At 39.4% G+C, this 25,893-nt stretch overlaps 1 protein-coding gene across 1 annotated transcript in view; it reads left to right on the top strand.

Moving 5' to 3' along the window:
* Positions 1-25,893, top strand: part of nptnb (neuroplastin b) — a 55,527-nt gene that overhangs the window by 13,697 nt on the left and 15,937 nt on the right. Inside the window, exons 2-3 of the mRNA XM_048617037.1 lie at positions 16,074-16,421; positions 25,416-25,590. Of these exons, the coding sequence (XP_048472994.1) occupies positions 16,074-16,421; positions 25,416-25,590 (523 nt within the window). The remainder of the gene's footprint in view (positions 1-16,073; positions 16,422-25,415; positions 25,591-25,893) is intronic.

Below are 25,893 nucleotides of genomic sequence, written 5' to 3'. Positions count from 1 at the left end.
GTCTGGTGGTACTTTACCTGACATGGTACAAGGAGGTTGACATTCCAGTTTTAGAAAAGAAAACTCAAAAGGTTATTGCTCGTTTAACTATGTTACACTTCAGTCTCACCAGCATTTCAATCTTGCCTGTGTGTTAATTTTGTTTCCTATAACCAACAACCTTTCTTGAATCGAAATAGGTGAATTGGATATGTAAATCTTTCTTGTTAATTAAGTTCCCTATTGCTTTCTAATGTACTTGCTTAACCCAGTTTAAGCTTTTATTAATCTTGCCCCAAATAAATTTTTGTGGGGTTAACCCACATTAGTCATAGCCATTATTTTCCCCTTACAGTTTAAAGAAATGCTTTTGGACTTAAAACTTGATACAAACAAAAATTCACATGCTCCTTTCCGTTGAGGATGAGGTTCTGTCCAGGGTGCGTTAGAACATCTGTGAGAACAGCTTGAGTGAAATTCTAAAAGTACCCATTAATATATGAAGTAGTTTTAATGCCAAGTAATTAAAAACATTGATCCTATATTGCAAATTATGCTGGCTTTCTGTCTTCTGTGGAAAAAATTTCTCCATAGAAACTCTCAAAAATGTCTGTTTATTGGCAGTTGTAATTTTAGCAAATTGAATTATACTGAAAGTGTTCCAAGAGCCATAAGGAAAAGCACCAGCAAAATAAACTGATTCAGAGGAGAGAAATGTGTGGAGAGCCTCTGCTGAGCTCTAATATCACATGAAATATTTACTGAGTTTCTCAATTTCCCTTCTGTGCTCACAAAGCAATTACTGACTGATTAGAAAGTGTCTTTTTAGTAACATGAAACTGCAGGATTCTGAGTGAGCAAGCAAGCAATGTATAACCAGCCAAACAGAAATTAACTGTATAACAACATTGAGCCTGACTCTCTTTTTAAGTGTAGTTTTATTGCAGCTTCTAGTGTCTGGTTAATTCTGTGCAGGTTTTTAAAAATACACAACTGTTTAGATTTATAACCCTTTATTTGTTTGAAAGTCATCATTGCCACCCCCACAGTTATTATTTGAAGTGATACAGGGTTGATTGCTGTTGATTTGTAATAACAGCCATTGACATGAATATCTCACTGTAATGTTAGAGTCCTGCATGTCATTCACCTTTGCACCTGGCCTTAACAGAGTACTATGAATTAGTTCAGCATTAACAAGCAATTCAGTTAAGAACTGAGAAATATTCCCTTTGTGAGGCTGTGTTATGAACTCCAATAATGTTTTCCTTTTTACTACTATAATGAAAAAAACAATCCTCCAACTTTCTTTTTTCTATGCTTTAATGTCTGTAAATCCAAATCCAATCTGACCCATTATTGCCCCATCAGTCTACTCTTAATCTCTGCAAAGTAATAGAAGGTCTTGTTGACGGTGCCATCGATGGCAATTACTCATCAATAGCCGACTCTCGGATGCTCAATTTTGATTCCATCAGACCAACCAGCTGTTGACCTTGTTACATCCATAACCTAAATATTATCAAAAGAACTGAACCCAGCAGTGAAAATGAGGGTGACTGTCCTTAACATTAAAGCTGCGTTTAATTGTGAAGGCGCCCATAGCAAAACTGGTACTGAGATTCTTTTGGGGGAAGTGGGGGTGGGGTGGGAAACAGAAGGAGTATGGTTCTCTGCTAGCTGGTGTTATATCTGGCACAAAGGAAGACGATTGACCTCCAACATTCAGGCTTTTGTTGATAATTGCCAATAACATCATGCCACACAAGTACTGAACAATGACAGTACCAACAAGATAGAATCTAACCTTTACCCCTTGATAGTCAGTGGCATGATGACTGCCAAATCCCCCACTGTCAACATGCAGGGATTACTATTGAGCAGAAACTGCACTAGACTTGCTGCATAAATATAGTGTTGACAAGTGTAGGTCAGAGACTGGGAATTCTGTGGTGAATAACTATCTCCTGACTTTCTAAAGCCTGTCCACCATCTACATGGCATAAGTCAGGAGCATGAAAGAATACTCCTAATTGACTGGATTAATGCAATTTCAGCAAGACTCAAGATGTTTGACACCATCTGGGGTTGACCAACTCATTGATTGACACCTTATAGTTACATCAGGCATAGAAGGAGGTTATTTTGCCCACAAGTTCATACCAGCTCTCCACAGCATGGTATGATTGGTCCACTTTGCTTGTTCTTCATAACTCTCTTGGTTCATTCTTTCACGTGTGCACCTAATTATGTTTTCATGTCGTTGACTTCTTTTGCTTCCACCATCTCTCAGGCAGAGAGATTCAGATCATTGCCACACTCTATGCAAAAATGTTCCTTTCACTCCTACCTTTCTTACCCAAAATCTTGGTGCAATGACTGGTTGTCACAGATATATTAGCTAGCAATAAGGATTCCTTAATTTATCTTGTCCAAACCTGTTTATGAATGATATTATACATTGGTTAAACCTTCCCTCAAATCTCCTTTGCTTCAGAGAGAACAATCCAGGCTTTCCAACTTAATTTTTAACTAAAATTCCTTTCCATGGAGCCGTTCTAATAAATCTCCTGCTCTTCTTTAGGACATTCCTAAAGTATTATAACCAGAACTGGAGATGGTTAGAATCTAAATAGAGCTACTTAAAAATTCAGCATTCTTCCCAGCTTTTGTGTTCAATGCCTCTATTTATGCAGCCATCTCACACCTTTAATGTTCACTGTCTCTACTGACCACAGTGACAGAGGTCTGTATTATGGATAAAATGCATGACAATTCTCCAAGACTCCTTTGATAGCACCTTCCTATCCCAAGGACTCTAAATCTAAAGGCCAAAGACAGCAGCTGATGGAAACATCATCATTTGCAAGTTCCCTTCTGAGCCACACCCCATCCTGACTTTGGCACTACATTGCTGTTCCTTTGCCTTTTTTAAAAAAAAAAAAAAAAAAAATTGCAGCAATAGAAGCAACCTGAATGGATGGGGTCAAGCTCCCACAGAACCAGGATTTTTAGTTTTAGTTTTTCAGTAGCAGTTGTTAGAGTCTTGAAGCTGGGTTTGGAACCTGCAGTACATCTCTCCCTGCTACTGAGTTTTCTACTGGACTGTAGATTGTCTCACATGCAATCTATTTTTATGAATTTGCCTTTGCCCAGGGTGTGTTTATGGGATGTTACTATATTAAAACAGTTAATTAGTTGTTGTTAATAAATCTATTATTTTGTTAAGCAAATTTATAGTTACAGTTAAGCCAATTATTTTATTTTTGTTTTGTCTGTATTTTAATTGGTTTAAAAATTGTTTTATATAACATCAAATTGTTTGACCAATCAAAATGCATCTGGAATGCAATACTTTACACTTTTTTAAAATAAGAAAATGTTAGGGTATAGACCCAATCATAATTTACTTTGAGGGTGTTCCGTCTGGTCCATAACAATAAATAAGAGTCAGAAAACTTTTAACATGAATAATTATAAGGGATTTAAGGCTCCAATTTATTAAGAAAATTGATTTGAAATAATACAAGGCCTGAATGGGCTACTTTTCCAATAATCTTAATCATCGTAAAATTCTTCGCTAGTGTTTTTCCATTATAAATGATCACAGACCTTCATCTTCCCAGAGAGTGGCGTATTTGATGTTTTGAACTCAGCTAGCCAATCGTGCCAATTTAAACTCTATTTAGTAAAAATCTAAATGGATAATGCAGAAACTGGGCATTCATTCGAACTACTCTCTGCTAGTAATCAATAGGTTATGTTTATAGGATTATTTGAAGACAAGTGGGGGGAGGTTCATGTATTAAACACCGGCATAGAGCAAAAACAAACCCTGAAGTTGCTAGAAATATGAAATAAAAGCAAGTTCTTGAAATACTGGTTTCCTGAAATATTTCTTGGTCCAGAACCCCAAGTCTTCGTTTTGCTTAAGTTCTACACCAGTGTTTATGCAGCATATCAAACCACCTCCCATCTCTTTGTTTAATCCTGTCAAAATAACCTTGTTTTCCTTTCTCCTTTTGTGTTTATCCAGATTTCTGTTCAATCGAGCTATGCTGTAATGACATACATCAATGAAATGATTTGAACTGATAGTTTGGAAGGAAAAAAAATTATCCAATGCTTTGATCTTCAAACTAATTTGAGCACAAAATGTCAGTATTGCAATTATGCTTGTTTCACGTATAAATTTGATTAAAGTACTATACCAATGTTAAGAATTAACGTACAACAGGAAGGAAAGACTTTTTTTTATTTTGTTTTGGACAAATTGAGAATAGTGTTTTTTGATAGTTAAACATATATCTGGATAAAGTCAAAGTTGCTTGGAAGCCATGTACGTTTGCTGACTCAGATTGACTAGTTTTACTCTGCTGAATCTGGTATTTGTCACTTCAGATCTGCCTCATGCTTCAGAACTTCAGGCTTTGTATCTGGCAGTGTATACAAGCCAGTGTCAGAAGTGTGCTCCTGCCTCAAGCTACCATAAAAGGGCAGTGATTGGATTCTGAAAGCTGCAGTTCAGTGGAGTTCATTAGTGAGGAATTTTCTTTTTGAGGAAGAACAACATTTCCAGAGTGTTAACTCATTGAGATGCTTTCTGTAGTGTTCTGATTTGTTACTGTTCTAGATAACAAACATTATATGGAAATATTGTCAAAAGTCTAGGTGTACTGAACAAAAGTGAGATTCATCCAAATGTTCCCTAAGAGAACTGATCTATAATTGTCAATTGATACCAATTTCACTCATCTACAAACTTTTTTTTTGAATGGCAGACACAGCCGATTGTGGCTGGTTCTCCTGGTAGCACTTTTGAATCAGAATGTACTGAGTTATAGCTTTTAACTTTTTAGTTCTAACTTGTCAGGCATGTTTCCCAGATAACTCAGGAGACAGAAGTTTGAAGCTAGTCAGTTTCACAAATCCAAAAAGTTTTGGTCTGGCAAGATTAACCTAATCATCCCTCAGGAGAAAAAGCTTCCTGAGAATGTAATCATCCTCCAATAGCCTGCTTAATTTTAAGAAGCCTTAGCTATGCAATGCATGCCCTAGATATTTTAAGGGTGTGGGAATTTTCTCTTCAAAAGTACACTTTCCTGCTTGAAGTGTATAAAAGATTGGGTTCATTTCAGTTGTAATAGAAAAAAAATAAAATCGTAAAATTAGCATATTGTCTCACTTAGTCACAGAACTTGGTAAGTAGTTCACTTTAAGTGAATAGGTAAGCTGCTGTGTCAAACTCACAGTTGTAATACAATATAATAACACCAAACTGGAACCTATTTAGAAGTATACAAGAATATCTCAAAACATCTAGGAATATCAAAGAATAGCTAATAATAATATATCTAGCAATATTTAAGAATTGAATACCCATCGATGTTTAAAGCAAAGTTTTACTTCAAAGCAAAATTTTACCTTAAAGCTCCAAGTGAGTACAGTGGGAGAAAATTTATTTTGAGGTTATGATGGTCCTGAATACTTATGAAATTTCAGTGAAAGGGACTTGTTTTTATATTGTTTTGAGTCCTTCTGTTTTGCAAATGGGGATGTCAATCCTCTGTAAAGCTTCCTACTACTGTCAAATGATGTATTATTCCTTAATTATTTTGTGAAGATTGCTTTATGAATTTGTGAACATTCGTCTACTCATTTTTGATATTGCCTCATCTGTCTCATTATTTCAATCTTTAAAGAATCATCCATTGGAGTAGGCGATGGCCTCGTGGTATTATAGCTAGACTATTAATCCAGAAACCCAGCTGATGTTCTGGGGACCTGGGTTCACATCCCACCGTGGCCGATGGAGGAATTTGAATTCAATTTTTTTTTTTAAAAGTCTGGAATTAAGAATCTACTAATCACCATGAAATCACTGCCGATTGGTGGAAAAATCCACGTGGTTCACAAATGTTCTTCAGGGAAGGAAATCTACCTACATGTGACTCCAGACCCACAGCAGTGTGGTTGACTCTCAACTGCCCTCTGAAATGGCCTAGCAAGCCACTCAGTTGTATCAATCATTGCAAAGTCTCAAAGAAATGAAACTGGACGGATCACCTGGCATTGACCTAGGCACCAAAAAAGACAACGGCAGAAACAGCCCTGTCGACCCTGCAAAGTCTGCCTCGCTAACATCTGGGGATTAGTGCCAAAATTGGGAAAGCTGTCTCTCAGACTAGTTAAGCAACAGCCTGACATAGTCATACTCAGAATTATGCCTTATGGACAATGTCCCAAACGCCGCCATCACCATCCCTTGATATGGCCTGTCCCACTGGCAGAACAGACCCAGCAGAGGGGGTGGCACAGTGGTATACAGTTGGGAGGAAGTTGCTCTAGGAGTCCTCAACATTGACTCCAGACCCCATGAAGTTTCATGGTTTCAGATTAAACATGGGCAAGGAAACCTCCTGCTGATGAATCAGTATTCCTCCATGTTGAACAACACTTCGAGGAAGCACTGTGGATGACAAGGGCACAAACGTACTCTGGGTGGGGGATTTCAATGTCCACCACCAAGAGTGGCTCTGCAGCAGTACTTCTAATTGAGCTGGTCAGGTCCTAAAGGACATAGCTGCTAGACTGGGTCTGCAGCAGGTGGTGAGGGAAAAACAGACTTGACCTCATCCTTACTAATCTGTAGCTGCAGTTGTATCTGTCCGTGACAGTATCGGTAAAATTGACCAGCACACAGTCCTTGTGGAGGCGAAGTCCCGCCTTCACATTGAGAACAACTTCCATCGTGTTGTGTGGCACTATCTCAGTGCTAAATGGGACAGACTTTGCACAGATCTAGCAACTCCAGACTGGGCATCCATGAGGCACCGTGGGCCATCAGCAGCAGCAGAATTGTACTCCAGCACAATCTGTAACCTCATGGCCCGGCATATCCCCCACTCAACCATTACCATCAAGCCAGGGGGTTAACCCTAGTTCAGAGTGCAGGAGGGCATGCCAGGAGCAGCACCAGGCATACCTGAAGATGAGGTATCAACCTGGTGAGTCCACCAGACAGGACTACTTGCATGCCAACAGCAAAAGCAGCAAGTGATAGACAGAGCTAAGCGATCCACAACCAACAGATCAGATCTAAGCCCTGCAGTCCTTCACATCCAGTCATCAATGGTGGTGGACAATTAAACAACTCATTAGAGGCTCCACAAATATCCCCATCCTCAATGATGGAGGAACCCAGCACATCATTGCAAAAGATAAGGCTGAAGCAATCTTCAGCCCAAAGTGCCAAGTGGATGATCCATCTCGGCCCCCTCCATTGGTCCCCAGCATTACAGATACCAGCCAATTCGATTCACTCCATGTGATATCAAGAAGTGGTTGGAAACACTGGACACTGTAAAAGCTATGGGCCCTGACGACATTCCAGCAATAGTACCAAAGACTTCTGCTCCAGAACTTGTCACTCCCCTAGCCAAACTGTTCCAGTAGAGCTACAACACTGGTATGTACCCGACCAATGTTGAAAATTGACCAAATATGTCCTGTATACACACAGCAGGATAAATCCAACCCAGCCAGTTACCGCCCTGTCAGTCTTCTCTCCAGTCATCAGTAAAGTGATGGAAGGTGTCAACAACAGTGATATCAAGCAGCACCTGCTCAGAAATAACCTGCTCAGTGACACCCAGTTTGGGTTCTGCCAGGGCCACTCGGCTTCTGACCTCATTACAGCTTGATTCAAACACAGACAAAAGAGCTGAATTCCAGAAGTGAGGTGAGAGTGACAGCTCTTGATAACAAGGCTGCATTCAACCGAGTGTGGCACCAAGGAGCACTAGCAAAACTGGAATCAATGAGTATTGGGGCAAACTCTGAAGTGGTTGGAGTCATACCTGACACATAGGAAATGGTTGTGGTTGTTGGCGGTCAATCATCTCTGCAAGAGTTCCTCGGCGTAGTGTCCTCGGTCCAACCAGCCTCAGCTGCTTCATCGGTGACCTTTCTTCCTTCATAACGTCTGAACTGGGGATGTTCGCTGATGATTGCACAATGTTCAGCACCATTCATGACTCCTCAGATACTGAAACAGTCAGTGTTCACATGCAACAAGATCTGGACAATTTCCAGCCTTGGGCTGACAAGTGGCAAGTGACATTCACACCACACAAATGCCATCACCAATAAGTGACAATCTAACCACTGTCCCTTGGCATTCAATGGTGTTATCATCACTGAAACCCCCACTATCAACATCCTGGGGGTTACCATTGACCTAAAACTGAGCTGGACTTGCCACATTAACACAGTGGCTTCAAGAGCACACCAGAAGCTCTGAATATTGCGCGATTAACTCGCCTCCTGATTCCACAAAACCTGTCCGCCATCTACAAGGCACAAGTCAGGAGTATGTTGGAATACTCCCCACTTGCCTGGATGCGTACAGCCCCAACAACACTCAAGAAGCTTGATGCCACCCAGGACAAAGCAGCCCGCTTGATTGGCACTACATCCACAAACATTCACTCCCTCTCCCACTGACGCTCAGTAGCAGCAGTGCGTACTATCCACAAGATGCAGTGCAGAAATTCACCAAAGATCCTCAGACAGCACCTTCCAAACCCACGATCCCTTCCATCTAGAAGGATAAGGGCGTTAGACATATGGGAACGCCACCACCTCCAAGCCCCCCTCCAAGCCACTCACCATCCTGACTTGGAAATATATCGCCATTCCTTCACCGTTGCTGGGTCAAAATCCTGGAATTCCCTTCCTAATAGCATTGTGGATCAACCCACAGCAGGAGGGCTGCAGCGGTTCAAAAAGGCAGCTCACCACCACCTTCTCAAGGACAACTAGGGATGGGCAAGAAATGCTGACCAGCCAGCGATGCCCACATCCCACAAATGAATAGGGAAAAAATATTAAATGTTTATTTATCAACGGGAGGCCATGGCCTAGTGGTATTATTGCTGGATTGTTAATCCAGAGTCCCAGATAACATTCCGGGGACCTGGGTTCGAATCCCACCATGGCAGATGGTGGCATTTGAATTCAGGAAAATATCTGGAATTAAGAATCTAGTGATGATCATTGTCAATTGTCAGAAAAACCCATCTTGTTCACTAATGTCCTTTTTAGGGAACGAAACAGTCATCCTTACTTGGTTAGACCAACATGGGACTCCAGACCCACCGCAATTGACTCTGAACTGCTCTCTGGACAATTCGGGATGGGCAATAAATGCTGCCTCACAAGTGACGCCCTCACCCTGTTAATGAATAAAGGAGTAAAAATGTTTCATTTTTGTATCTGTACATTCCTTTCATCTTGCACTTATTTCAGTCTTGTACTTTTATCAATAAGGATGTTTCATTTCTGTCTGAGTGTCGTCTCTCAATTTCCTAATGGTATTCTAATGTAATCAAACCATTTACCATTTTATCAATTGAATGGTTGCTGTGTTTCTTCTGAAATTAGCATTTTATTTTTGCACTGGTGTGATGTTGCCAGATCTTGTCATTCCTCACTTTTATTGTTCATACTTTTTATTGTCTGTGCTGAGCATTAATTTAGTTAATAGCATACAGTACATGTTTTGCATCCAAGCCCACTTTTTGGTGTTCTTCTCACAGTTAGCAGGAAGAGTGTTCATGTTTAATGTCTCCATGTATCTTTTTAAATGTTTTTAATATCCATGTGTGCCACACCTAATTAGTTGCACTTACTACTTTATCAAGCCTATATTTCTAACCATGTATCATCACAAGATTGTGGTTTCATGTCCTTGCAGAGGCTTGAAAACACACATCTTGACTGACAACTTATTGCAATGCTGATAGAGTATGCATTGTTGTTGCTGTTTTTTGGATGAAACTTCAAACTGAGGCTTGGTTGTTCTTTCAGGATGTGTAAGATAATATGGTATAAGTTCAGTTGTGTTCTGGCTAATATTTTTTGCTTAGAACAGTAAGCAGAAACATTTTATCTGATCAGTTTCTCTTTTTTTTTGTATGAATTTGTTGTGCACATATTGCCTGTCATGTTTCCCAAATTGTAATGGAGACTTCAATTTAAAAAAGCACTTAATTGGCTGCAGAGAACTCTGATGTTTTGAGATCACGAAACCTGCTATATAAATACAACTCTGTGATGTGGATGAAGATCTCAACAATTTTTAGGTTTCCTTGATCTGAGATGACTAGCCCTTTCTGAAGTTATGATGAAGAGTCACCTTACCCGAAACGTTAACTCTGCTTTGTCTCCACGCATGCTGCCAGACCTGCAGAGTTTTTCCAGCAATTTCTGATTTTTGTCAAGCCATTCTTCCTGTCCTTGTTCTTTATAACTAGTCTTGAAGAGCTATTAAAGGCTGTCCATAGGTGTAACCCTTTTTTTTTTTTTATTTTTATTTTTTAAGTTTTTGGACCTAGCCTGATTGGAAATATTATTACAGACTAATTCACTCGTGGGACATGGGCATCACTGACTGGCCCAGCATTTATTGCCTGTCCCTAGCTCCCCTTGAGGAGGTTGTAGTGAGCTGCTGCCTTGAACTACAGCCGTCTGCTGTAGTAGGTCATCAAAGCCCTCAGGGAGGGAATTCCAGGATTCTAATCCAGCAGTAGTGAAGGAACATTCTTAAGTCAGAATGGTGAGTGTCTCGGAGGGGAAGTGATTATCCTGCTCAAAACAGTCAGATGAGGATGGCAAATTTCCTTCCCCAAAGGGCACTAGTGACCCAGCTGGGATTTTTTTTTTTTTTTTTTTTGTTGCACCAATGACAATGGCTTCATGGTGACTATGATGAAGATAAGTTTCAATTTAGATGCTGAGGCAGTCCATGTCCAATTGCAGCAACATCTGAACAATAATTCGGGCAAGTGGCAAGTTACATTTGTACCACAAGTGACAGGCAACAGACAATCTATTCGTTGCCTCTCATCACTTCTGTCACGACTGCATCATTTCATCTTGCCTGAAGCCTTTCTCTTCTCATTGGAGTCTGAGTCACTCTCATCCCCAGATTTAGAGTCATAGGGTTAAACAGCACAGTAACAGACTTTTTGGTCCAACTCATCTGTGCTGACCAGACATACCAATCTGATCTAGTTCCATTTGCCAGCATTTGGCCCACATCCCTGTCAACCCATCGTATTTATATACCCATCTAGATGCCTATAAAGTGAGTGAAAAAGTTGCCGCTCAGATTCTTTTTAAATCTTTCCGCTGTCACCTTGAACCTATGCCCACTAGCTTTGGACTCCCCAACCAAGTAAAAAGATCTTTGGCTATTCACCTTATCCAAGCCCCTCATGATTTTAGAAATCTCTATAAGATCACCCTTCAGTCTCTGCTCCAGGGGAAAAAATACCTGAGCCTATTCAGCCTCTCCCTGTAGCTCAAACCCTCCAATCCTGGCAACATCCTTGTAAATCTTTCCTGCACCCTGTCAAGTTTAACGACTTTTTTTTATAGAGAAAGGTGACCAGTATTCTAAAAGTAGTCTTGGCAATGTTCTGTACAGCCACAAAGTTTAACATGGGTTAGGGCTTGGATTTTGCATCCCTTGACTCTATAGCTGTTTCTGGGTCCACCTTTCTTGCATTATAGGTTGGATAGGCAGCCAGTGGGAGCTGCTATAAAACTGCCTAAGGAATATTTTACTATTTATTCCTTCATCTCATCAATGCAAAGTGTCTGCTTTGAAAAACAAAGGATAGTTGGTGGTGGGGTCAAAGAGATTTAATACACTTTTAGATTCTGTTGCTTACTTCCTTTGCATTATACTGGTGAAATGTAAAATATTCCTACTGTGAAAGTATGTCTGAAACAAGAAGTTTGTGAAAAAAGAAGTTTGATTTTATTCTGTGCATAGTGTGTGCCTTCTGACAAGTGCTGATTGCCCTTGATTAAACTGAAACTCTGGTTAGGCACACTGTTCACGAGATGAAAGATGCCTTGTTTTGTAGAACTGGTTTATTTGGTTTACTTGTTTTTTTAAAAGATATTTTGTCTGTGTACGGATCTTAGAGTTGACCAAAAAAAAGGCAGAGTCAAGACCACTTTATTTTGTAGGGATAAAATATGGTGGTTGCAATCTGCTCTGTTGTATGGTGATGTGGTTGATGAGTTAAATAGAAACTTAGACTTTGCGCGTGAAGAGAAATTTTCAAATTTCCTTAATAAAACAGTAACCAAGAAATGGGATGAAAGCAATATTATAATGGATAGGAAAAATATATGAATAAGATCAGTTTAAAGCAACATTACGAACTTTGTGATAGCAAGAACTGCAGATGCTGGAGTCAGAGACAACACAGTATGGAGCTGGAGGAACACAGCAGGCCAGGCAGCATCAGAAGAGCAGGAAAGTTGACATTTTGGGTCAGGACCCTTCTTCAGAAATGATGAGGGGGAAGGGAGCTGGGAAATAAATAGAGAGAGGAGGGTTGGGGCTGGGGAAGGTCGGTGGGATGGTGATAGGTGAGTACAAGTAGGAATTGGTGGGGATTGGTCAGTGGGGTGGGTAGGACGGATAGGTGGGAGAAGATGGACAGGTTGTGTCAGGTCAAAGAGGCTGGGATGAGAGGGATGTGTGCTGTATATTTACTTAGAATTGTAGAATCCCTACAGTGTGGAAGCAGGCCATTTGGCCCATTACTTGATAAATTCATTCACCGCAAACCTTTTGCTTTCAGTCCAGGCAGCAATGTGAAGAAGTCAGTTATCTAAAGGATAGCCAGTCATAAGGTATGTGCATCTTTCCATTTGATCTGAGGCCAGGTATCTTCAGATGCATATTGAGCATTGCAGGTACATAGCCTCTGGGCAACCTGTAGATCACTACAGATGGATCCCATGGTTGGAGAGATGCTTGTTTGAAGGAATCTGTCTCTGTTTTCTGTCCACATTTTCAGTTTCAAACATCAGTAGAACATCTTATCCATGTTCCTTCCCATAAGTAATTGTGACTGAGCTGATGAGTATCTTCCAGCTGACCAAGTCCAAATCATGTTCCATGGAATTTTAGATTTGTTACTCAAACCTGTCATTTTCATTTTGTGCTAATAAACTGGAATCCAGTGTATTATTGTTTTAAATCTAGCTATAAACCTACACAACTGCAGATCAAAATCCCCTATTTTACCAAGCCTCAAATGAGCTTTTAGTGTATTGCACTAAGGTGCTGTTCTATTTCTATCTGTTACCATCATAATTGACATGTGACATTGGAATTAGTTTGCTAAATAATGCGTTGCTGGGGAGAATATTGTATTGCAGATTCATACCAAGCAATTACAAGATTTAGATATGTGATCCTTTCATCCTATATTCTGGTTTTAAAGGAATGGAGACCAGTATTAAACCCACCTATTATAATAGGATTTTAAAAATGCCATCCTGCAGTATTTTTATTGCAGTTTTTTGGCTGTTCTGTATTTCATGCAGCAGTAATTCATGGAAACAAATTTTCACATGAAGTCTTCACTAGCATTGGACTACCTATACTTGATCCTTCAAATAACTGTTACAGCACTAGGACATTACAAGCACAAAGAAGATTAATGGTACCTGTTTCTTCACTCTTGGTAATTTAGTTAAATGAGGTGATGCTTTGCTGCCTTCACATTTGGTATTGAGCTTTAGACTAAACAGTCCCTCCTTTTCAGACCGACTTTGTGATTATGTGCATTGGATGTTTAAACGAAGGTTGAATCTTGAGTTTGTATCCAACCAGTTTTTAGTGTATAACTATTCAGCTGATGTTTTCCAGAAATTTTGTTGACAAAACATGCCAGTTTAGTTGTTGTTAGCCAGAGACATTACTTGATATGTTAATTAAAATCAGGGAGGCAGAGGGGCCCTGAAACTACTGAAGATTGTGGACCCAGGCAGGTTAGAGATAGGAGAAATTAGTCCATGAACAAATTTGAACATGAAGGAAAGATTGAAAATTGAAATGCTGCTGAATCCAGCCCCAATCCAATCCTTGCATCTTTTGAACACTTGAATATAAAGATTTAAAACTAGAAAATGTAAGTGTAGCTGTTCACTGAAGTTTTTTTTTCAGTTTTTATCTTTCAGATGTTGTGAAAATGACCGAGAATCAGACTTGTAGTGCAAAAATTGGTGATGTACATATTAGGAATGGAAATACAACAATTGTGTATGGCTAGTGTCATCTCCTAATCTTAACAACCTTGAGAAACTTGTTTTGTCCTTCAAAGCAAGTACTATTTTAAAGGGTGTACAGGAGCAGAAAGATCTAGCTGTACATGTGCATAAGTCATTAATGGTGACAGGACAGGTAGAGAGAGCTGTTAATAAAGTATGTAATTTTGTAGGTTTCATTAATAGGGACATAAAGGACGAGCAAGGAGATTATGCTGAAATTTATATAGGACAGTGATTCGACCTCAGCTGGAGTACTGCATACAGTTCTGATCCCCATGATCTATGAAAGATGTGAATGCATTGGACAGAGTACAGAAGAGGTTTGAGAGAATGGTCGAGGGATGAAGAACTTCAGTTATATTAAAAAAAGTGGAGCAGTTAGGATTGTTTCTCTTGGAGAGGAGAGGGAGAAAAGTGGATTTGATAGACATTTTCAAAATAGTGAGTAAAATAGATGGGAAGAAGCTGTGTCTGTCAAAAGGATTGCAAGCTATTGAGCATTGTTTGTGTTTTGTAAAAGAAGCAAACCATGTGAGGTGAGAAGAAACTTTTTCACACAATAGTTACGGTGTAGAATATGCTGCTTGGAAGTGTGGTTGAGACAGGTTTATGCATTCAAGAGGCTATTTGGATCACTTGTTAGACAAATGATGTGTAGATTTATGGAAGGAAGGCAGGAAAGTTTAAAATAAAGAGCTGGTGCAAGCACAGGCAGAATGGCCTCCATCAGCACCATAACAATTCTATGAATATGTCTTCAGGCTAGTAAATTAATTTCTCAATTCATACACTTGTTTTCGCAAAAATAGGTGCCAAGGGTCACAGAACAGAGTTTAGGAACTTATTCTAATCCATCATCTATTGGTTAGAGCCTACACATCACTTTTACTCAACTCTTTGTATCTAAGATTTCATTAAGTATTCGTGGAAGGGAATTTAGAATTTGCATAAAATGCTGATCAAAAATTGAGCATAGTCCAATATTCATGCACAATACTACAGTTAGCTATTGATAAAGCTTCATGTAATCTGTAATTCTGATTTTGTAAAACCTTTCTTTGGTTTCTCTGTACTTAGTTGTGACTGTGCTTTGCACGTTCAAGTCCAGTGAATGTTGCAAGCAATACAGTATGTGTAGAGATGTTTGATCAGATTAACAATTGTACAGAATAGCTGAACTTGCTTCTCAAAAAGCTTTTATCACCACCTTGTTTCTCAATTATTGGATACTGAATAAGGAGGTGGTTACCTCTGGTTAGATTTCCCAGTGCAATAAAATGAATCAAGTGGCTTATTTATATCTGTTCTTGATGTTCAGGTATAATGGAGTTGGGTATATTTCGTGGAGTTTTTTTTTAAAAAAAAAAAAAAGCATTTCTGGGGAGGTTGCTGAATTTTTCCTGCTCAGGACACGTTTCCTGTCCAGTAAAGGTAATTCATCCTCAAAAGCCAACTGTTGCATATAGTGATTAGTAATGATCCATGTAATTTGCTAGTCACCAGGTAACTACAAATTCAAAATGTCTTAATGTGGCCAGGACAAAGAACACGAGCATCAGTATCCTGATTTCTTTTGTACTTTAGCCTGTGCATATCACAAATTTCTAAAGAGTTTATTCTCCTCTTTTTTTTTCTGTTTGATAATATTTTGTTCTATTTAATCCATTGGATATTCTTCTTTCTGAGGGCCAACAATTATTCTTTCACCAAGGAAGCCTTGACTGTAAAACTAGCTACTACTTTCATACTCCACATTTCTTATGTACCCTTTATCCATTTCAGTACCTAACATTGTAACTTGTTCTTGTTGTGTACTGTTTTCTTCTATTGTTCTCTAAACTAATCTAGAATTAAACAATTTTAGTTTTAAGCTGTCTAGAGTTAATAATATTTTCAGAGTTTAGGGTTTCTTTGATTGCTCTATCACTACATTTCTACTGCCATCCCTCCAGCTGGGTTTGTCAAGTCACCCTTGTCAGAAACTAAGCTGACAGGCGACACCTTTGAGCTGTACTGTGATGTGGTAGGGAACCCCACACCAGAGATCCAGTGGTGGTATGCTGAGGTCAACAGGGGCGACTCGTTCATACAGCTGTGGGATGGTGCTCGGAAACGGCGGGTTTCAATAAATACAGCTTACGGCAGCAATGGAGTGAGTGTGCTGCGTGTCACTAGGTTGGCTCTAGAAGATACGGGGACTTACGAGTGCAGGGCCAGCAACGACCCCAGGCGGAACGACCTCCGACAAAATCCAGCCATTACCTGGATACGAGCCCAGGCCACTGTTGTCATCCTACCAAGTGAGTACTACATATAGTGGTACCATAGTAGTTCCTGCTGGTCAGCAAGACCTTGCTCCTTCCCTGTTGTCTTTTTTTAAGATTTTCCCACCACCCTTCTCCATTTATGATGTTGTAGACCTGCACTCTCCTTAATAGTCTAGAAATGCCCCTCAAAACGCACTTTGTCTTGCCTTTCCTCTTCATGATGCCTCTAGTTTGTGTGACTTAACTGTTCAAAAAAATCCCAGTATTCAAGTCACTTTACTCTGCCTTCGTTAATATTGTGATGTGTTTGTCCCACAAATTCCTTACCTGCTTAGTATTCCATGGACAATAAGTTTTTTGTTATCATCAATCTTTGTAATGAGTGTGCTTGAGATGCAAACCTAACCAGATTTGGTTTTCTTTCAAAGCCGCCACGGCCAGCCACAAGAGTGCTGATGTATATCTTTGTGTGTGTGTGCGTGCGTGCACTTTATTCTTACCTAATGTGTTGGATGTGGGACAGACAGCACAACGAACTGCAAAGGGAGGTGCAGTGAATGCTGATTGGTTTCTGTGGCTGCATGGGTCAGGGGAAAAAAATGATGCAGTGACACAATTCTGAAAACCATTCTAAAAATGGCTGAGGAACACAACTTATTAGACCTTTATATGTATTAGACCTTGCTATCCAAGTCGTAGACGATTAAATACGTTACAGTACATTTAATTTAATAGCCATAACAGTGACACCATCAACAAAATTAACTTACTTGATTCTTATATTTTTGATCTCTTTTTCTACCTTCCAAGGACAGAATGCATAAGACATCAAAGAGTTTGAAATTGGACTACTTTAAAAAAAAGAAAATCTGATGTGTCTAACCAGCAAATTCTGACATCTCCTGCTTTTAAAGAGTTTTTATTTAAAAGTTGTGTTCTATGTTGTTGAAAGAAGTGCACACAGCTAGCAGTGCATTTTTACTGTGCTAAAAACAGCTTTACTTCTGTGTTATCTGCTAAAAATTTCCAACTAATCTGCCATGTACTGCCTTAACGTCACCCCAGTGTAAATTTTATTTGGAAAGAAGGACAAGTAAATTTGTAAACTTGCATATTTGCTGAACTGGCTGACAAGCTTCAATTTGTGCATAATTGAATGGATTCAAAATGCTGGCTTGCTCTCAAGGATCATGTCAGTGTCTTTCAGAAGTAAATTTTAGAGAGAACCATGAGCTCAAACTTCTGCATTTAAGGTCATTTTTGTTTTGAATGAATGCAGAGGACTTCATTCTGGATGCTGGGATTGGTTGGGGTGTGGGAGGAGTGTTGTGGATGGAATTATAAGACAACATGGATAGTTTCTGAAGTTGCATTGGAGATGACTAACTTAATAATGGCCCTTTAAGAAAGTAGCCACGGTAGCTCACCACAAAATTAACAATGAAACATCATGTTGGTGATAACCAAGGATATAGATATTTTTTCCTTTAAAATTACAAGAATAGGGGCTGCTGATTATTTGTTTGTTTAAATTGAAGTGCTTTTCATTATTTATTTCGCTAACGTTTCTAACAGAAACACTTTTTCGATTATTAGCAGTTGTACTCTGATCTCTTTCATGACCACTGTCTGCTTTACTGTGATTGATTGGGTTCAGTATTCAAATGTCTTGAGCGATTCCATGAAAATGACTTGAATTGCACCATGAAGCCCTTTCCTTCAGAATTCTTCATTTTTCAAACTGTTAGCCACCCTCATTTTGATAAACAGCTCTTTGGAATGCACATTAATGCAAAAGTGCATGCCTGACCCAAGAGATTGAGTATTGTAAAATGTTGAGATATCTAAGAATTTAACGCCGTCTCATGCAGTTTTAACTGTAATAAGAGTTTAAAAATTCACTTCCAGGCACATGGTATTCTGGAAGTAGATAAGAATACTCACTTAAATTATTGAACCTTTTAATGGTGGCAGTATAACCATACTACGATGTGAAACTTCTCTCTACTGTAGACCATTGACCTTCATTTGCTTTTAAAAACGCTGTGCATTATGCTCTAATTATACAAATGATGCTGTTACACTATAGGGTTTGTACTTTTCAGCATCCAAAACTTGCAGAATAATATCTGTATTTAAAATGGTGAACAGACAGATGTCCTAGAAATCCATTAAGTACTAGTCTGCTAATATTGCCAATCGTGATTCCAGTCCTTTTTGTTTTTGAAAACAGAAGTTAGATATTGCAGATTAACTGCACTATGCATTTACATCTTGCTTTAATCCTTCGTTTTTCAATAATATTGATAAGTTACTTAATGCTATCAAAAATAGGAAGGAGAACACGGTCATTCGGAATGGTGAGTAGGCATTGAAAGCAATGATCCTGTTGAAAATTCTTTTACCTCTTCTCTTTCTTTTCTCCTATTCCAAACACACCACCACAACCCTACCACCATTTTCACTTGCTTTCCTATCCTACAGATTAGAATGTGTGTTGACCACACCCTTTCATCTCTTCTGTGTTCCAAATAATCTCACTATAGATTTGCCTGCAATAGTATCGCTTTTAGTGTCAATGTCTCTCAAAAGGAATTTTAAGGGATCACTTCTTTACAATGTCCATAATGTATTGTTTTTAATTGTTCAAAACACATGCAGTGTCCCCTTTTGCTCGATTTGTGGCTGACATTCAGTAGTCCAGAAGGGGTTAATTTCTGCTGACCTGCCAGAAATTGGAGCTTCTTAAATAGAAATACTGGAGTGGCAAATATGATATGTGAATTATTCAAGAGATAGTAGGAACTGCCGATGCTGGAGAATCTGAGATAACACGGTGTAGAGCTGGATGAACACAGCAGGGCAAGCAGCATCAGAGGAGCAGGAAAGCTAACCATTCCTCCCACCTCGAGCCCCACCCCCATCTCCTACCCACTAACCTCATCCCACCTCCTTGACCTGTCCGTCCTCCCTGGACCGACCTATCCCCTCCCTAACTCCCCACCTACATTCACCTTCACTGGCTCCAACCCCGCCTCTTTGACCTGTCTGTCTCCTCTCCACCTATCTTCTCCTTTATCCATCTTCTATCTACCTCCCCCTCTCTCCCTATTTATTTCAGAATCCCCTTCCCCTCCCCCATTTCTGAAGAAGGGTCTCGACCCGAAACGTGAGCTTTCCTGCTCCTCTGATGCTGCTTGGCCTGCTGTGTTCATCCAGCTTTACACCGTGTTATCTGTGAATAATTCAATGTGGCATTCCACTGTAAATAGTGACATTTCTCCTGTGTGAAAAAAGAATGATATATCATTTTTTTTTGTAAGTAGACAAAATAGACAAAAAAAAATCAGTTACAGAACTGTAAAGACATTAGACATAATATGGGCATGAGTGAGATTATGATCCTGTACTGTCCATTCGACTTTGGAGTTGCATTGGAAACTTTAAAAGATCAAAGGAAGGGCAAAATATTTTGAACTATTGTGTTGCAGGGTTGAATTAACTTTTGAAGACTCAGTGAAGGTTAAAGCGTTTTACCTTCCATGTGCTCAAGGCTCAGCCTGTTGAGATTATTGACAATAAATGCTGTTTGTCTAAAACCTGAATGGACAGAATTGGGATGTGTGGTTTCTTCTACTTTGCAGTCTGTTATGATGCCTGTCATGCGATCCAATATTTTTTAAAAAAAAACAAATGAAATAATGAACTAGCCTATAAAACTGCAAGAATAACTTGTAAAGTTTTGCAAAATATTTCAGTATTGTTTAATTTAAGCATTTCAAGTAGTTTTACAGAGGGGGGGGGAAATCACCTAACTTCGAGTCATGACATCACTACAGTTTTGGGCTGTTGGTGGTCTTCAGAATTTTGCCCATCCAATTTCTTTTTTTATGTCTGGGTGCATCGTATTTGATGTTTAATCTCCTAATTTAAAAAGGAATCTATTGCTTTTCCGTTTTGTTATTGAAAACTGTTGATGGAAGTGTCTGAAAAAAATAATAATTTCTATGGAGTAAATGGCAATGCGATTCAAAATATTTCCAGGCAAATACTGATGGAAATTTCGAATGTATTAGCAATGCAACGAGGGCCGGGCCATAAATGCTGGTCAGTTAGCAATGCTCATCTCCCACGAGAGAATAAAAGAAGCACGTGTACGTAGAAAGTGGTTAGATGAAGACTTGATATAAATTGAAGGTTATAAGGCAAGTGTGATAATGGAGTGGGCAGAGAGTGGAATTGGATAGAAATTAGATCCAATGTAAAACTAATGTAGACAGGATATACTAAATGGCTTCAGCTGCTGGAATTATGATAGTATGATTCTGCCTCTTAATTAGTATTAATCAACTATCTCTATATTGCTACTCTTGAGGCTGAAACTATATTGAGAAATAAAGTAAAATCAGTATACAAATTGCTAATATAAAAGATAACTTCCATTGATGAACTGAATATGTGATTTTGTGAACATAATGGTAACTATATCTTATAGATTGGCGGCTACTTTTGATTTAAACTGCATAACCATGTCAGAAATAAAAAAAAATTTAGTAACAACTGTTGATCATGAGAACTGAACAGGGTATACAACCTAGAGGTAGTAAGAACTGCTGATGCTGGAGTCAGAGATATCACAGCAGGCCAGGCAGCATCAGAGGAGCAGGAAAGCTGACGTTTCGGGTCGGGACCCTTTTTCGTATAGAACCTATATATTATTGTGAATAAATTGAATTTTCTGGGTCGTGAGCCATGAAAGTATATTTACTTTAGGTGTTTGTTACTCAAGATTCTGGGCAATTAACAGGGCAAATTCACTTATAACAAAGTGTGATGACTGGTTTCATTAGCATCGATTTAAAGCTGATGGCACAACGACTGTGGGTACTCGGGCAAGGTTTTGGTCAAAAGTTGGAGGGCAGGCACTGGGAGTAGGGGATGGAGTGAGAAGAGCTTTTTAACACAGCAAGTGGTAATGACTTGGAACCCACTACCCATGAAGGTTACAGAAGTGAAATCAATTTTATTTGACAAGGAAATTGGATGGGCTTGAAGAAAATAAAGCTACAGGCCTTTTGTGCTAGAGCAGGGGAATGGATCTGTAACGAGCAGCACGGATGGCAGAGAGGTTTATGCAGGGACTTTCAGGGAAATTGGTTTAGTTGAAGACACCTTGCAACAGAGCATAGTGGATTTATGGTTAAGAGGTGGTAGAAGTTGAGGAGCTATGACTTCAAAGGGCAGGTGAAGAAAGGTTGAGAGTGAGTGTTTATAATGTAAAAGTTAGGGAAAGTAGTTTAAACTTTATGGTGAGAATTTCAAAACTGTAATGGGAGATTGATATTGGATCCTAATCAACAACTGAAGGTGATTGGGATGAGATACAGGCAGCTGCATTTTGGCACAGTAGGTCTGATGTTTGAACAGTCTTGGGAGGCCAGCCAGTAATGTATTGTGCAGTTGAGGCTGTAGGATACTTCAGCACATGCAAAATTTGGGTAACAGGTGTAGAGGTAGAGTCAGGTTCTAGATGTGAAAGTAGGTGTAGGTATGAGCAGCTGGACCTTACAATTGAAAAGCAAACCCTTTTAAAGGTAATATTATTACCTGAGCCACCAGCAAATTGACATACAGTACTTGTGCACGCAACACAGAAAGCTAGCATGCGGGTATAGCAGGTAATCAGGAAGGCAAATGGAATGTTGGCCCTTAGTTCAAGGGGGTTGGAACAGAAGCGTAAGGAAGACTTTGTGCAACTGCACAGGTGTTGGTGAGACCATGTTTGGAGTATAGCAAGCATTTTTCATCCCTTTACTTAAGAAAAGATATGTAATTAGAGGCAGTTGAGAGAAGGTTCACCAGGATGACCCCAGTAAGATGTCCGGCTTGGCAAGCAAGTCTACAACCTTCTCCACAACCCGAGCTAAAAATCTTCTCAAAAAATTTTAAAGTTCGGGACTCTATTGATTGAAAGTTAGAAGAATAAGAGGTGGTCTCTGAAACATACAGGATTCTTACGGGACTTGACTGGGTAAATGCTGAGAGAATGTTTCCCCTCACGGGAGATCCTAGGACTAGAGGGCGTAGTCTGAGAATTGAGGGGCACCAATTTACGACTGAGATGAGCAATTTCTTCTGAGGGTTGAGTGTCTTTGGATCATCTTGTCTCAGAACTGTGTGGGCTGAGAACTTGCATACTTTTAAAGCAGAGATCGATTCCCCTGCTGCTCAAGAACCTAGGATTATGGTGGAAAAGGGCAGGAAAGTGGGTGTGAGGAGAGTTGGTTCAGCCATGAGCCTGTTAAATGGCAGAGCAGGCTCCAGGAGCTGAACTGCCTACTCCTGTTCTTATTTCTTATGGATTGGAGAGTTAAATGTGTGACTCGAAGTTTGGTACATGATAAATGGATTTCAATTCATGGAACATTGATTCAAGTATTGGGGGAAGTGGGAGTTGTATTGTTGGGACAGTCTACATTTAAGCTGTGCTAGGACCAGTGTTCTGGTCATTGATAAAACTAGATCTCTAGTGAGGGCTTTAAATTAATTAATGGGGGAGTTAGACAATGTGAGGGATGATATGGCAATTTATAGTGAATGGACAATGCAAGAGGTAAAGATCGCATTTATTGCATGGGGAATAGTCATTTTAGTACTGCTGCAGTACAGGGTGTTTCGTAACGCCCCATCTTCAGTATTTTGCACTGTTTCAGTGTCCTTAAGTATATAGTTGCATTACAAACAGTCCTGAAAAAAGTGGACTCGATTCCTGGGATGAGAGGGCTCTCATGAGGAAAGATTGAGCAGGTTGGGTATGTATCCATTGGAGTTTTGAAGACTTGTAGTTGGTCTTATTGAAAAATTTAAGATATTGAAGAGTGGATGGATGTTTCTCCCTCCTGAGAGACTGGCAAGAGAGAACGTGGTTTAAGAATAATGTGTCTCCAATTCAAAAAGGAGGTGGAACTTGACCTGTGGAATTCTGTTTCCCAGAATGCAGTGAAAGCAGGGTTATTGAATCTTTTTAGAGAGGAGTGAATAGATCCTTGAATGACAAGGGAGTCCAAGGATTTGGGGGTAAAGAGAAACTGAGTTCAGCAATCCAATCAACTGATCTTACCAAACAGTGGAATAGGCTTGAGTGGTTGAATGGCCTAGTCCTACTCCCAATTTGTACAAGTGGACGGGAGGCAGAGTGGGTACAGGATTGAAAATTTTTGTTCCCAGCTGAGCTTCCAATCTCATCTGTAATCAACAGTTTATTTTAGTCACGTAACCTCAACTCAGGAAAAAAGTGCACAGTTAATGGTTTATGGGTCTTACCATTGAAAATTTAAATTGCCATGGGTGTTTACTATTATACGTAAATGTCTGGAACTTGACTCACGCTCATCACATTTCTTAAATTTAGTTTGGCAAGCTAGTTACTGACCTAGATTGTAAAATTGACTAACCCGTAACTGAGGATAAAAATAATCAACTGTGGAAGCTGGAAATCTGAAATGGAAACAGAATTTGCTGGGAAAGCTTAACAGGTCTGACTGTATCTTTGAACGTGGAAACAGTTAATGTTTCAAGTCCAATTGATTTCTTTTTGGAACTTTCACCTAAAGAATTTCTTAATTCACAATGGATACTTAACATCAGCACATCAGGTTAGAAACTAGGACCTACTGCAGACCCCAGATCAACCCATAAGCAGCCCTGATGGTCAGACTGGATCTGCTTACAAATCCTTCTTGATTCCACTGCAGCTAGTGTTGAGGGCCATTCTTGTAGATTCTTTGCAGGCAATTCCTACTTCTGTAACCAAGATTTTGTTACTATTTGCCTAACTGTTGAATACAAATTGCTGGTGAGGTATTGGTCATTTGAGCACTCTTTCTATCCATATTTCTTTTTTATTTACAACTGTTGGCATCTTAATTGATATTACAATGAAAACTTCATCTGGTGTCAACTTGGATTTGTAAGCTAGTTCCTTAACCGATACTCTAGAAATCCATCTCCAGTTCCCAACCAATACCAGACAAATTTTGTTAAAATTTCATTTAACCCTTTTGGGAACAGAGGGACTTTGCAATTGCATTGAAATGGGTGAATTAATGGTGTACATCTTATTTTGCTACAAAGAGAGACTGCAAATCTCATTAATATATTTTTGCATTATGAAATTACTCATTCTCTGCTGAGGGACTAAATTCTCTGTTGGCCTGAGTGCTATTAAAATCCTTCAATAGTCTGTTCCCATCTGGTGGTTGTTTTTGCAATCACATTATTAGTAAGTGAAGACTTTATTGGCAGGAAAGCCAGTGTGACATGGATGATATGCTGATGCTGATGCTGATTTTCACCATGGTTTTTGTACTTTTTTTGGTAACTATTTTTTCTAGATTCATAACAAATAATCTTGAAGTGCCAGCTTTCTCAATTAAACTAGTAGCAACAAATCTGTCCATGACCTTAACTATTAGCAGATATATTTTCTGAAGAAGGGTCTGGGCCCAAAACGTCAGCTTTCCTGCTCCTCTGATGCTGCTTGGCCTGCTGTGTTCATCCAGCTCTACACCTTGTTATCACTTATTAGCAAATACTAGTTACATTGAGCTCTAGACAACATGGCACTTTTATTTGCTGCGAAAACAAACTATTCAATATAATAACTTGGAGGCTGGTACAATTACAGCATGTAAAAAGCATCTGGATGGCTATACAAATAGGAAGCGTTTAGAGGGATATGGATCAAATGCTGGCAAATGGGTCTAGATTAATTTAGGATATCTGGTTGGCATGGATGAATTGGACCGAAGGGTCTGTTTCCGTGCTGTACAACTGACTCTAGTGATAGATATTTATCAACGGATGATTGACAAAACCTTAGTGAATATGTAAGAAACAAGCACTTCAGTACAGCACTCCATTTAAAGAATTGTTGTGTTTTCAAGTGGCTGAAGTTTGCTGTATTTGTTGTCTGCCTGACACCAATTTTATGTTTACTAACAACTTTTATTTTGCTCTGTATTTTAGAGCCAAAGATCACACCATCTGAAGACATTGTTTTAAAACATGGAAGTCCACCTATCATCCTGTATTGTAACCTGACCTTGGCACCAATTCTCAGCAATGGCAGTTATTGGATGAAAGATGGAGAAGAGATTGCTGGGACCAGGAATTCTTCTGGTGCAAACAGCACGGAGTACAAGTGAGGACTAAGACTTCAGGATTATGTAAACAATTGAGGTGGAATTTTGAAATGAAGGCACAAATAAATAACCAAGCATTTTTCATTTCTCTGTATAACAAAGGGGAATTGGGGATAAATTCTGATGCATTAACTAAAAATGTACTAGATTCCATGGTAGATATCAAGGTGTAGAGCTGAATGAACACAGCAGGCTAAGCAGCATCAGAGGAGCAGGAAAGCTGACGTTTTGGGTCTAGATCCTTCTTCAGAAATGGGGGAGGGGAAGGGGATTCTGAAATAAATAGGGAGAAAGGGGGAGGC

Source organism: Rhincodon typus, chromosome 36 (assembly GCF_021869965.1).
Source record: "Rhincodon typus isolate 14 chromosome 36, sRhiTyp1.1, whole genome shotgun sequence".
Taxonomy (NCBI): Eukaryota; Metazoa; Chordata; class Chondrichthyes; order Orectolobiformes; family Rhincodontidae; genus Rhincodon; species Rhincodon typus.
Note: the sequence above shows the minus strand (reverse complement) of the source record. Positions and strands in the feature narration are given on the sequence as shown.